Here is a 14,619-nt window from a genome sequence, read left to right as displayed (position 1 = left end):
TAGAGGAGGGAAACTAGGCAGTGCTAGCAGGATAGTACTCTGTTGGAGAGTTTTGCTTACAGATGTACTGTTATGGTTCTGGCACAAAAAGTGAAACTGAAAGAGCTGTTATATGTTGGTCTGTGGGACATACAGTCAGTGTGCTGACATATCCAGGTCTTCAGGTGTTTATTCCAGCTTTAGTTTGATTTAGGACATTCTTAAGATTTGTAAATGTTGCCAATTCAAGAGGTGGGAGGGGAAATAAAAATGAATGAAACCCCTTCCTATCTACCCTCACTACTCCTTACAGCTCACCCCCCTATATTTCTGGAGAACACATTTGTTGCTATCAAGTTGCAGACCACACCAAGACGCAGATTAAGGAAATGCACGGGAGGCAAAAAGCAAGCTGCTAAGTGACTTAAGAAGCTTAGAGAACTGGGGTCTAGAGACGCTGGAGGAGATTGTTTCCAGTGTGTGTTAAATCCCTACCCACAAGGAAGAGCTCAGCACAGATGAAGAGGGAGGTGGGGTTCCTATTCCGAGAACTTTTCCAGGATACCCCTAAAAGCAGAGTTTAAAATGCTGTCTTCAGCAGTAGTAGGATCCCCCAGTTCTGTAGTTACAGCAGGCAGGATGTGGAAATAAGCTGTGTGTGAGGGGTATGAGGGGGGGTGGCAGCTTCAGTTTTGAGAGTAGTTACTGAGGATAAAGGAGTCCTCTCTAATTACACCCCAACCCCCAACAAACAGGCTTTCCCCCACCCTCCAAACCTGGGATTATCGTGATGCTCCTTCCAAATTCTCGTTAGCATTTTGTAACCCAGGAGACTATTTAGTGTGTTTAACTGCACAGGTTTAAGAGATTTGTGGCGTCCTGACAAGACTCGGCTGTAGATTGCCTATGGGTAACCAGTTTTTCAGGTGATATCTAAAACATCTAATTCTCCAACTCTAAAAATCCTGGAAAATTGGCATAAGGAAAACTTTTATATCTTAAAAGAAGGGTGGATAGAGCAGAAATAATTGCAGGTTGTTAACTTTACAGATATGCAACTTCAAGAAAGATGTTTTCATTGATTTGGGGATAAAAAAAGAAATTTCATATGCTTCCACTTCTACCAAGGATTGCCCTGGGCTTCTTGGAAAATGCTTCGTTGTGAAACTAAATGAATTTTCAATACTGGAAAGAACTGCAAAAATGAAGGGCCTTATTGAAAAGCAGCATTGTTGTTTCAGTTTGGAAACAACTATGATCTGGGGAAGAGGGGCAAAAGGAGAAAGCAGAGATGGAAAGAGCATGTGACCTGCAGTTATTGGCAGAGGACCAGTAATATCCTAGGCATTATCTTTATGCAGGTCAAAATTAATTTTTGTTAAATTCCTAGAGCTACATAAACCGTGATGTAGACGAAGGCTAGTTATTTTAGGGTAATAGAGGCTGGGGCTAGAGGAAAGGTAATGTCAGGACAAAATCCAGGATGAAAAAGTATAAGAAACTAATCTTGAGGATGGATGCGAGTACCATGATGCTACTTACTAGCAGAGGAGTGCTGGGAAACTCTGCTGCTGAGCTAATTAAAGACAAGATGGGACAAAACCTGACTGTCCTGTAGCTGCACAGTCATTCTTAGTTGAGCAGTGGGGCTAATGATGGAGTGTTGGGAAAGCTTGATTATATGTCTTCAGTGGTTTACTACAGATTGTCTGATAACTCCCCTGTGTATCTGGATGGGACCCTACTGAGGAAAGGAGATCCCAGTATCTACAAAGATGGAGTTTAACTGGTAAAATCAGGATAGGAGAGACTCTTCATAACACATAAGAATTAGTGTTTAGGATATGTTTAAGTAGTTGTAAATGTTTCAATATTAAATCACTTAAATGTAGTCACTGTTAGCTCAAAATAAATTAGTTTTATGACAGTTGAAAATACACAAGGCTTACCTTAGAGTACATGGTTACAGTTAGCGTTTTTCTTTCTTTCAAGAATTGATATTCATCGTAAAGAGAATGCAGGTGCTGCTGAGAAACCAATTACCATCCACTCAACTCCTGAAGGCTGCTCAACGGCTTGTAAAATTATTATGGAGATCATGCAAAAGGAAGCTCAAGATACTAAATTGTGAGTAAAAGGCATTTCACTGTGGAAGCATTAAAAATTCTGAATTCTTGTTGACTCCATTTAAAGATGTAGTCTTTAAAAACTGTTAACAAGTGAATCTTTATTGCCGTTATCCATTACTAAGTATGTAAAGGAATTAAGACATTTTACCTTTCAGGACAGTCCTGTTGCTTAATTAGCCCCAGCACACATCTGCTGCTTCAGGCATTGTCTGCCTGTGATTTTGAGGTGAATGGGAGCAAATACAGAAGTTTCTTGAGCAACTGATAGCTTTTAGTCAGAGTGAGCTTAACAAGTTGTGAACCCTCACTAAAAGCTTTAAGACATACCTCCTTCTTCCCAATAGCTCTTGCTACCTCAATCTGAGCTTTAACTCAGTACCTTTAGCTCAAGGTACGTTACAATGAAGCTCTAGGTAATAGTTCTGCACTGCACCTGGACTTGTTCTGCATCTAGTGTAAACATGTGTTAGTGAATGGGAGTTGTGGATGTTTCTATGAAAATAAAATTAATCCGTTACACACATAAAAACTTATGCTCTGGTCTCCAAAAGTCTCACTGGTTATAACTTCCATTACAGTACAGAAGAAATTCCCCTTAAGATACTGGCACACAATAACTTCGTTGGCCGACTTATTGGCAAAGAGGGAAGAAACCTGAAGAAAATTGAACAGGACACAGATACTAAAATCACGATATCTCCGTAAGTTTTCGGTGACCTAAGGTTTTGGTGAGATGTCTCAAATAGCAGCAATGCTGCTGCAGTACGTTCAGGTACAGAGTTCTTAGAAAAATATTATGTGTGTTGAAGGCTGAGATAACAGCCCTTCAGAGGCCTTTCCATCATGTGGATTAAACTGTTACTTAAGCTCAGTTAAATTTTATGTAAACAGTGAGTCTTCATTGCAAACTCAGTCAAGAGCAAGCCTAAAAATAACATAGGCGATGTGGAGCCTGTGTCAGACTATATTTTAAGTGACAGTTGTTTTTAACGTATTATACCATATGTAATGATGAGTGTTTGAAACCGTAAGTCTGGATCAATTCTGAGCTTTGTGCAAAAATGAGTGAAATTAGTGATGTTTTAGTTACTGCTATGTATTAAATTTTTGGACTAGAGGGAAGGAAGTAAAGCAAATGAATACTGGAAAGAGTTTTTAGTAGCAGTTCTGTCCCTCTTGACCGCTAGCAGCCAAACTGTGGTACATTGGCTAGTCTGCTTCAAAGTAGTAGCTTTTGGTCCATGAGTCTGTGAAGTTAACTGTGAGACCTGTTCAAATTTAGCTGAGATTAGACAAGAGTTTTCACCTTCACTGGAAATCTGCAAATCACTGTTTAGATTAACATCTCTGTAGAAGCTTGGCAGTCAATAGTAGTTTTACCCTGGAGTAATATCCGCAGAGAACCTCTTGTTCTGAATAATGAATGCTCTGGCATGAACTTGCAAGCATTTGAGGGCATCTTGGGTTTGGCTTTATCCAGAAAGGGTGAGAATAAGGCTTATAGGATGTAGGAAAGGGAAAAAGTTTGGAAGACATATGAAGATGGATGAAGAGGTGTGAATACATGCAGGAGACAAAAAAAGTACAGCGGAAAATAACTCAAATGAGGACAAGGCAGTTTGGGGTGAATGTGGCTCCTCAAAAAGAAGAAATCAAATTTGGGTGAAAGAACCTGAGGCCCTCCTTAAAGGTGTGTAAGGGTTTATGGAACTAGTGTAAGGAAGAGAAACAAATGAAATTTGTGCTTCAATAATAGATTATGTAAGGCCAGCATGCTCTCTTAATTGTGCTGGCATAAAGATTCTGTTTTCAAACAGTACTCAGACTGTTAATGCTGTTGCTTAAAGGAAAAAAATGTGTACAGGGTAAATGGGATAACGGTCTTCATTCTGTGAAATCAACTTGTCTTTATTGATGGTGACACAAATAACATATTGTCTGTAAACACAGAGTATTTTTTTAATTTAGTAAGTTAATGGTTTATTTGCACTAAAATCTTGGTCTCAAGATTGTATTTGTCATGCTATGCCTGAAATAGCCCCATGAAGTTGCCTGATATAATTGATACGTAAGAGCATATTTGCCCACTGATTTTGCTCTAATTAGTCTTTCTCCTGATCTCTTCATTTAGGCTATTTTGTAAGCTTGTCTATAAATGTAAAGTAAGGCAGATGGTTTGGGAAAGCGTTTCCTTTCTTCTTTGGGGTGTTTTCCATCACTTTCCTTCCTGAGACAGTAACTTGAGGCTTTTGCGCTAGAAACTTAAGGACTGTTTTGTGGATGCATTTTGTGCTTGCCACTGTTCAGTTGAGATATGCAGGTTGCTATGCTACCTGTTGTGCAAGAAAGCAAAGCCTTGCGTTCTGCTTCCTCTCTACTTTCTACCACGGGCTTCCTCACTCCTGCACCTTACTCTGAACTTTTTGTCTTCACCCCTTTTTCCATTTCTCAGTGCATGGATATACCGTGGCTTCCCAGTTTGTTTATTCCATTTTACCATAGTAGGTTAGCATTTGTTACCAAATAAAGCACTCGTTTAATGTTGTCACCCTTTTGTTTTCCCAGGGGAGTTACTAGCATTTTGCAGCAAATGTTGACTTGCACACAGCTTTTCTTTTTCCCATTTTGAGTATTTGGAGGCTCTCCTGCAGTTTCACTGAGGGTTGGGCATTTTCTCCCTCCATCCTTAAGGAATACACTATAGTTCTCACAGAAAGAAGGTTTCTTTTGCTCTGTTCATGGGATGTCTAAAATGTCTGAAGCCTCTATTGTCTAAAGTCTCTGTTGGTAGGGCTGATGTGGAGTGTGAAACAGAATGTTGCTTGCATTCCTACACAGCGTGATGGTTTCCATTTTGCATAACACCTAAGCATGTCTCAACCATCTTATGCCAAACCTCACTGTGGTAGTTTGTTGTGTTTCCTAGGAGGACAGAGTTTCTCCAGATTCTATGTTTGAGCCCTGTTATGAATTGATTCTGTGGTTTTTTTGGAGAGCAAACTTGACACGCTCGGATGTCACTTCTCTCGAATGATAAACGTGGATTACCCTCTTTTTGTTTGCTAATTAACTGTGCTTCTGTTTCCTTTGCAGATTGCAGGACTTGACACTCTATAATCCGGAAAGGACCATTACAGTTAAAGGCAGTATTGAGACTTGTGCCAAGGCTGAGGAAGAAATTATGAAGAAAATCAGGGAGTCCTATGAAAATGACATTGCTGCTATGAATGTGAGTTTTCTTATGGTGTGGTCTCTTTCTGAAACTAGAACCATAGAAAGATTTAGGTGTGAGGGACTCCTGGAGGTCACCTGACCCAGCAGGGGGTTTATTCAATATAGGCCCCACTTCAGAGTTAAACTAGGTTGTGTAGGGATTTGTCTCCTCTTGAACATCTCCATGGATAGAAAGCCCACAGTGTCTCTGGGCAATCTGTGCCCTGTCTCACTATTCTCATGGTGAATTTTTTTTCCTAATATCAGAATTTTCCTGTTGCAGCTTCTGTTGCCTCTTTTATTAATTTGGGGGGGTGTGGACACGTGTTTATTTATTTATTTATGCATGTGTGTTATTTTAATGAAGGCCTTTTCTGGTTGGTTTTGAGTGGGGGGAACTGATAACTTGATTCAGATTGAGGAAATGAATGACCATTTCACTTTTTTTGTTGTTGCAAAAACATGAAGGAAGGTGTGCTTGTGCTGTTGTGGTTTGTGTGCTCTACCTTGCACGTTTTATGAAGTAGTGATTCACAGTTTCTTCATATGTATGGAAGAAGGATCTCTCCTGTTTTCAATTATTTAATTTAAGAAGGCTTTATGAAAAGTTTTTTCTTGATATAGATGATAAAGGCATTTAGCTATTTGAAGATGATTGGATCTTATGTAATGAAAACAACATATCTCATTAGTTTGCCAAAGTATTACTAATGCCTATTGAGAAATGATTGAGACTTATGATAAGTTATGAAGAGATTTTTGTGTATGTGTATCTAAATCTTATGGTCTAGAATTAGATTGGAAATATTTTTCATTTTACAGTAGTCCTGATTTTCTAGAAATGTGTGTTTGGTTTTCCTACTGACTAGAGAGAATATTCTTCCTACTTTTCCCCCCCTGCCTCCCATGCTAAGCAAATTGCAGGACATAAGCTACACATGAGGACATGAAGTAATTTATTGTGGTGCATTTTTGTTTCATATAACAAGCAGGGTGAGCTAGAGACTGTTCATATAACATGGGGTGAGCTAGAGGCTGTGTTGCTGTTTGGCAAACATGAGGAAAGCCAAAAACTACCTTTGTTACTGTATGGATTTTAAGTTTAGTTTGTAATGATTAGGGTAGTTTTAGAGTTGGTGAAGTTTTGGGATTTTTTGGTGACTTATCTTAACAGCTTGAGATGGTGTCTGTCTGAGGTATTTCTAAAGCGTATTCATATTACTGGGCAATTATCTGGAAAAGGGTACTGAAAAGTTTTGTATCACTGACAACAGATTTTTCCTTACCGTATGATGCTGCCACTATTCTCAGCTATGGTCAAGCAACAGACATGCAACTTTACAGCTGATCCTTTCCCAGCAAATGCTGGAGGTATCTCACTTCGTCTTTTGCAAGGAGTGTGAGGGAAAGGATAGGGGAAGGAGGATGGGGTATGTATGTATGTCATGTATCTATGCCCCCAGAGTATGAAAAGTCAGGGTTTGTGCATGATTTTTGTTTCCACAAGACTGTCTTTTTAGTATAAGGCCAAAATTATTATTTTTCTGATAATTTTGTTCACTCTGAAGGTAAACTGTACTATTATCTGGGTGTCTTGCCATAGAGTTTGAAATATATTTCGCTTACTAAATTGTAGCGAGCGATTGCCAGATGTCTTTCCTACTACATGTTTTTAATGTTATTGGTCTGTGCATGTGTCTGGGAAATAGGTTTGAAGCAGAGTTCTTGGAGTAATGGGAATGAATTTTTTTTTAAATAACATCTCAAAAGGTTAATAGCCTATGTCAACTCAGATTTTATTTAAGTTAATAACCAGGACTGTAAATCTTAAATAACTCTTTTGCCATTGCAGCTTCAAGCACATTTAATTCCTGGATTAAATCTGAATGCCTTGGGTCTGTTCCCACCTTCTTCTTCAGGAATACCACCTCCCGCAGTGAGTGTTGCATCTGCTGCTGCTGCTGCTTCATATCCACCATTTGGGGTAAGGGAAGCTCTGATTTTGGATGGTTAGTGGATGGTGATTACTAATCTCTCCAATGCTGCTGTTCAAAACTGAGCAGATTGTTACATCTTTTGCCAAATTACCTGAAAAATCTGGGAATAGTGTTTTGGTACTGTGTTCTGTTCTAAATGTTGTCTGTCTTCCTGCTTGCACACTGAAAACGCTTCATGTGGCTGCAGTTGGGAGCAGGCGGTCACTGCTCGTTTAGTGCAATGCTTAGTGAAACCAGAAAATAGTGTTTCTAAGAAAAGTGGTAGATCCTATTTTATAGAGAATTTGAATTATTACAGAAAGAAATCTCATATAAAATAGAATTTAAAAATGGATGAAATTTTCAATTAATAATACTAGTCTGCAAGTTTATTCCTGTTGATATGGAAGGAAATTTTCATCTCTTCCCTGTTTCTGGGGGTGATGGTTATTAGCAGATCAATGGAAGGTGAATTTTCAAAGCAACTCTAACAAGTGGATGAGAGAGCTTTACAAACTCTGCTGTGGCTCACTTTGTCCCCTTCTTTGCCCTGCAGTGACATCTAGAGAGCTAAGTCTGGGACTATTCATGAATTAAAAAAATAAAAACGCAACACAACACACTGAACTTTATCAAATAACTGAAGTTACATTGCACTAAAGGGTGGTTGTTGCCTAAATATTTTTCCCAGAGGAAGAAGCCAAGAAAAAGTCTCTGCAAGGAACAGGAAAAATTCCACACTCATAGCATTGTTTCTGGGAATGAAAAACTTTGGTATTGTGAACTATATTGAGTATAATAGTGGCTTTATCAGAAAAAAGTGCTTCAATGAAGAGTACAATGGAAATATGTTTATACTTAGTTATTTTACTGTTAATAGTAGAGCCCCTATTTATGACAAATTCTCTCCCAGTCCTTCTGCACTTCAATTAGATTGGCAGACTAAACTAAACTACAGGTTTCTGCTTCATTGTATTATATAAAATGCTATCTCTGATAATGGATTGCCTCAGTTTATTTCTTCTTTTCTTAAGAGAAAGGATGTGGTTTGTTAACAGTATATAACTTTCTGTAGTGGTAATTAAAAGTGTGGCTTTTCCTTTCTTTTTACTCCAGATTTACAAACTACTTTGCTATTCTTGAGATGCATACTGTAAGCCCACAGTTCTGTTCATCACTTGGTTTATTTTCATTTCTTTCCCACCTTTTCCCCCTGTTGTGGTTCTTTTTGCTTTTGCTTTAAATATGCACCTAAACAACGCTGAATTTGGTGATTACTCTTGTCTGTCCCCCTGTTGCTAGTGCACCTTTACCCCCCCCCAGATGCACCTTTTCTGACCTGCTAAGATCTCTGGCAATTTCCAGGGTTCTGGACATAGAATAGTGGCAACATCTGGAAAAAGGCATCAAGAAACAAGTGTCATTGTGTAAAACTGTAGAAACTTTGCAGCTGGAAGGACCACACTGTCTGAACTCTCTTGCTTCTGTTCATGCTCAGTCCTCTGAAAAGCTTTCATTCCATACAGTCTAGATGTGTGACAAACTAACATGCAAAAAGAGAGAAACTCACAGGTTGCATAGATAAACTGACAGCTTTTGTGGAGGTTGGGGGTGGTACCAATACAGGCCCTGAACCTGGATGGGCTTCGAAAACAAATTAACAATTTGAACGACTGAACATGAATAATTGAAACTATCTCACCTTTTTGTACTTACAAGTGACCGTATCTGGAAAATAAAAGGTGGTTCTGTGGACTTGAGGCAAGTTAGCCTCTCAGATTCCTTGGAGTGCTTGTCCCTCTCTGGGGAGAGAAAACAAGGAAAAGTATGAGCCTATTCTTTTAATGAATGCAGTTGTTCAGAAAACAGAACTTCCATTTTGAAGACTTTTAAACCTTGTGTGAATTAATTTTCTGTAATCGAGTTTTACTCTCCTTTTTTTTTTTTCCTCTAGTAGAACAATTTTTTCAGACACTGATTAAATAGGTTATTGGGGCATGCAGAAGTAGAAAGCGGGGGGGGAAGTCTGGCTGTATTTTGAAGGAGAAATGGAAACAATTTGAAAGGCTAAAGGTAAACATGGAGGGAGATCTAGGAAAGCACGTGAGGGATTTAAATAAAATAAAATCTGTGACTAAAAGAGGCTTCAGGGAAAAAAGGTCTTAGAAGAAACATCAATGAAGAAGTCGCAAGGAGACTTTATGTCCATTTACCTCTGAGCTATTTGCTAACAATTTCCTTGTTCTGGCAAAAGTGTTTGAGCAACCTAAGTCCCTTTAGCTTGTTTTGAGTGGATGTCCTTTTATGCTTGGGAGCACTGGTTAGCTGACGTTGAGGATTTCCCTTTTAGTCAGCTGAAAATCCTTTCTGAAGAAACACTGCTGGCCCCAGGGTATAAGGTATAACAAGCTGCTGTCTCACTTATTTTTGTGTAGTGTGAATTTTGCTGCTTTGTCCAGACTGGACATGGGTGGCTCTTCCCTGTCTCCTGCTTGTTCGACTGAGCAAAGGTGTGTTCCTTGGCAATTTCAGCTACACCATCATCAGGGGCCTCTTGGCATCCAAATGTCATTGAAGTCTGTTTGTGTGCTTCCAAGCCACATAATGAACCTTGAGACTCCACTGTGATGTGCCTGAAGGTTATGAAACTTTTGTTGTAATATCTTTGTATGGACCCTTTCTTCACCTTGTGGGGGTGGACTCACAAGTGGCTCTCCCTTGGGTCAGAAAAGGTAGGTGGTTGAACTTTGGGCATTTACAGCAGAGTTTCCATAAGGAGCTGATCCTTTATATGTACTATTTTCTAGTGACAAAGTATTGCTATGACCCTCTGCAGGACTTGTTACCGAAGAAACTGAGGTGTCATCTTAATTATTGAAACAAGTATCTGTCGCTGCTGTTTTTTTATATGGGTGTAAAGATGAAAAACCTACACAGTAGGCAGATCTAGGATTTTGTTAAAGTGCCAGAGCTTAGTGACAGGTCTGAACACCCATACATACAGCTGGAGCCAACTATTCCTAAAACTGAATGTTCAGGAGTTTCGAACTGGGTAGTTGGGTTTAGTTGTATTAATGTGGGTTTAGCTATGCTAATGTGTGTGATGCTTCATCCTATCCCTCTTCATGCAAACCTATAATGCTTATTTGACAAGAGCATGAACACTGTTCTCCAGCTGCTTCAGGTACAGTCCAGTGTCACTAACTTAGGAGATGGAGATGTTGTCAAACACTGGTTCACATTTAGCTCCTTGGACGGGGTCACATTCAGAAGAATGATTTCCGTGTGATTCATAGAATCATAGAATCATAGAATCATAGAATAGATTGGGTTGGAAAAGACCTCCAAGATCATCAAGTCCAACCCCTGATCCAACTCCAATTACTATATCATGGCACTAAGGGCCACATCCAATCTCTTTTTAAAAACCTCTAGGGATGGTGAATCCACCACCTCTCTGGGTAGGGCATTCCAATGCCTGATAACCCTCTCTGTAAAGATTGAGATATCTTATTCTCTAGTGTCCATCTCCATGATGGTTCACACTGGTGTATAATACCAAAGTCTCATCTAATCTAATGAGATGCAGTTTCTGTCTCCCTAAGAATCTTGGTGTTGCTTTACTCTGTCCTGGCAGTAGAGTCCACACAGGAAAGCACAAGTTGTCCTGGGTACTTTTCTGTTTACAGATACAAACATGCATGTGTGCACATGTCTATTGCATGTGGCTGACATTGTCTGAGCACCACATCTAGTGCAGGCTAACTATCCATTTTTTTGGTATTTTTACCTATTGCTAGCAACAGTTGTTGATATTGCAATTGTATAATTTGCAGAGTCTAAACTCTGTTTCCCTGTTTTTAAAGCACTTGTTCTGTGCATCATTTAAAAGGAATGCAATGGAATTGTATATTGTTTCAATTTCTGAACTTTTCTCTCTCTATTTGCAGAAGTCCAAAATCTGTTTATATTATTCTGGACTCCTAAAAGACAAATCAGAACATTGGGAATCATTTAAATGTTTCGAGGTTTGAGGAAGAAGTAGGATAAATAAAAAATACTAGGAGTTAAAGATTCTTTTTGCCGTCAGATTTACTTCTTATGATCCTGGTGATATGATCAAACTAGTGGTGTTTTTTTGATTGATGTATGCCTTTGTGTGACCATACTAAGGACCAGTAGCTTTTCTGTGCCTATTTGTAGCTGATGTCTTGTCCAGCTGCTTTTGGGCCTGGAGAAACCATCACTTTCTGTTTACCCTTAAATCTTTCTCCTTAGCTCTGCACTTCAATGCTCGTGTGTGTTGCAGTTCTGACACAATTGCAAAGAGCTTCATTAGTCTGCCCACTGTCATTCATAACAAAGTGTCATGACCTGAGCACCTGCACAAAGCATTGGGACTTGTATGAGGAGAAAAGTGAATATGCCCTGTGCTTGGTTTTTTTTTTGAGAAGATATGTTGCCACAAAAAATGTTTTCGCAAGTATCCCAGCCAAACTGCTTCAGATGTAGTGTTGTACTGCTCAAAGCTGTTTTGATGGAGTTGTTGCTTCTGTCTTCTGAACTGTGGGGAGAATATGCGCATACTTGTCTCTCAAGAATAGAAGTTTGTTCTCATGCAACACTGAAGGTTCTAAAGCTCCAAACAAATAAGAAATCCTTATCTTAAAGTTCAGCTGTGTACAGTTAAATGCACGTGGCCCAACTACTGGGTTAAGTGGGTTGCACCATCCTTCCTTTTACAACTGGAACTCTGCATGTTTAATTTTACATACAATTGCATTTCTTTTGTAGCCTTTGGGTCTGAAATTTGGCATTCCAAGAGTATGGGAGAAGACCATATGTGGACCTCATCCTGCCCTTGAATGTGCTGAAACAGGGCAGTAGAATTAATTCTCTTTATCGCATGGCAAATAAACTAAAAGTAAGGTGAGAAGTAGACAGCTCTTCTCCCCAGGAGAAGTTCATACTAGCTGCTCTCCTGCATCTGTAAGGTCATGGAAGAGACAGCTGAACTTCTGCCCTGTGAAAGTTAGCTAAGGTGAAGAGACACTCCTCCACTCGCAGTGGGACTGCTTTCTCTGCTGGTCTCTTTGCATAACCATTGTAACTTTTTGAAGCTCTGTCTTCAAAAAGCACTCTTTCTAACCTTTTCTTTAGCTTCACAGTTAATTTTCAGGTCATGTGATATGTGTAGAGACTTGTAGGAAGGGAGGGGGTAAAAAGGAAAGGAAAAAAAAAGGTAGCTTCCTACAGTAAACACAACCAAAAAATGAAACCACCTGTTTCTAATGACAAAGTTCTCGTACAGCTCAGCTGATAGGTTGCTTTCCTTTATTCTTTTTGCCATCTCTTGAAGCTTTTTGTTGCAGGTGAGGAACATGCCAATGGAAAACTTTCTCCTTAGAAGATGTTGTGGTCAAGAGAAAGATTCCTTCTTTATTCTCCAGTAATTTTCTTATAATAGTAAAGAAGACATCTTCTATAATGCATAGAAGTAAGAGAAGAAATAACTGTATTATGCTTTTGGCAGGAAAGAAAAGTAATTTAAAATGAAAAATTGCTTCATTGAGGGCCTTCATTTGATGCCCTGAGCATAGATGAGAGAGACAAGGAAGAGGAAAAACTGTCCTGTGTTTCCAGGTACTTTGACTCTTACTTGGTGGAGTTGGGCTCCTTTGGATGTCTGGGTTTGATAGGATTAGCTCTTGCAACTGTAACGTCTGACCTACCCAAAGGTAGTAATGTCTGTACATCTATAATGTGTGTAGTCATAAGTGGCTTTGCCCTAATTTGGCTAGCTTGTTAAGCAGTAGATGATTTTGTGAGGAACTATGCTACAGCCAAAAGAGGATCTGGTTTTGGGGAGTGAAGAAGGATTTGCTGGTGTTCTTATAAAATAGTTTTATATCAGTGAAATTAAAACCATACATTTGCAGCACATACCATCTTGAGGAGGGCACTACAGGCAACAGCATTGTCTGACCAAAAAATTTTACCTGCTAATTAGACTTCTTTTGAAGACTGTAACCTCAGTGCCTTGAAATAGACCTTTCTCAATGCTTGATTTCTTAAATTCATTAATGATGCATTTTTTTGACAACTAAGATGTTCACTCTATGGTGCCTAACAGTATGGAGTTGTTCTGCCCTGTGGAAAAAATGGTTGGTTCTCCCATTGCCTTGAAACTCTCCTGCTCCTGCCATGCTGTGTTGGCAGAGACCCATGTCCAAAGCAATCAAACTATTCTGCCTCTAGAGATGGACCATCCCCCTGTGAGGGAAGCAAAAATGTCACCATATGATGTACAAAGATCTGGCAAGTCAATGGTAGGTCTTTTTACAGTCTGAGGTTGTCATACTGCAAATAATATCACTTGCTAACTACTAATCCATACTTTTTAAAATAAAAATGTCTTCCTCTGTGGATTTGAATAGAGATATTTGTAGTTTCTTTGAACGAGAGAATTAAGAATTTGTTTTTGTGCTCCTAGATTCTCATTGTGGGAAGATTTAATCTGTGTTCCCTGGAGCACCTCAGACTCTCAAGCTCTAAGTACCAGACTCAGCACCTTCTGAATGTTAAACTAAATGGGAAATTTAATTCCTCGGGGTGCCAAATATTTTGTTACTGGAGTGTACTGAGCTCCTTCAGGCCAGAAACAAAAGTAGGTCAAGTCCTTGTTCTGTTGTATCTGGCTCCACCTTTTGTTTGTTTGTTAGTTCAACATGATGGAAAAATAAGTGATCTATGTTTACACAACCTGTTTTTCTGGCAGCTGTCATGGAATCTGAGAGCAGTGTCTTTGTAAACCAGAGCTGATGACTACCTGTGTCTTCCAAAGCCACTGATTTCTTGGGCAGCTTCTGTGATCTTGGAGCACCCATGTGGCTCCTGCATTACAGCTATGATTTTTAAAATGGAAGTGTTTTTATACATACACTTCTTGTTTTGGTGGTCGTACAGCATTGCAACTTCAAATACCTATGTTTTGCTGCATGTAAATGACCAGCAAAATTACTGCTTACGTAGTTTCACAATCTGTTCCTTGTGTTGATTTCTGCTTTTGGCTGTCTATTCAGAATAAAAGGTGGCAGATTGCTTTTTTTGGCATTGTGGCCAGTTAGATTTTGCAAAAACAAAAAGTTCATGCCATGTTCAGAAATATGTCAGACCAGTTCCTGCTTGTGAAATGCCTTATAAGCAACCTGCCAGAAAACATTCCTTCTCTGCTTCTGTGATTTCTACCCCCTCGTTCCTAGCTAGGCTCTCATGTTGGAAACGCTTCTGATAAGTGTGGTCCTGTGACCACTGTGGCTTCT

The 14,619-nt window shown here is 39.3% G+C and overlaps 1 protein-coding gene across 2 annotated transcripts in view; it reads left to right on the top strand.

Moving 5' to 3' along the window:
• The window catches only part of IGF2BP3 (insulin like growth factor 2 mRNA binding protein 3), a 115,165-nt gene that overhangs the window by 80,879 nt on the left and 19,667 nt on the right, over nucleotides 1–14,619 (top strand). For both annotated transcript variants that reach the window (XM_027639435.1, XM_027639434.1), the window contains 4 exons: nucleotides 1,972–2,106; nucleotides 2,687–2,809; nucleotides 5,202–5,337; nucleotides 7,174–7,305. In XM_027639435.1, coding sequence (XP_027495236.1) covers nucleotides 1,972–2,106; nucleotides 2,687–2,809; nucleotides 5,202–5,337; nucleotides 7,174–7,305 — 526 coding nt within the window. The remainder of the gene's footprint in view (nucleotides 1–1,971; nucleotides 2,107–2,686; nucleotides 2,810–5,201; nucleotides 5,338–7,173; nucleotides 7,306–14,619) is intronic.

The sequence above is a fragment of the Corapipo altera genome, unplaced genomic scaffold, assembly GCF_003945725.1.
Source record: "Corapipo altera isolate COAL_440 unplaced genomic scaffold, ASM394572v1 44, whole genome shotgun sequence".
NCBI classification, from domain to species: domain Eukaryota; kingdom Metazoa; phylum Chordata; class Aves; order Passeriformes; family Pipridae; genus Corapipo; species Corapipo altera.
Note: the sequence above shows the minus strand (reverse complement) of the source record. Positions and strands in the feature narration are given on the sequence as shown.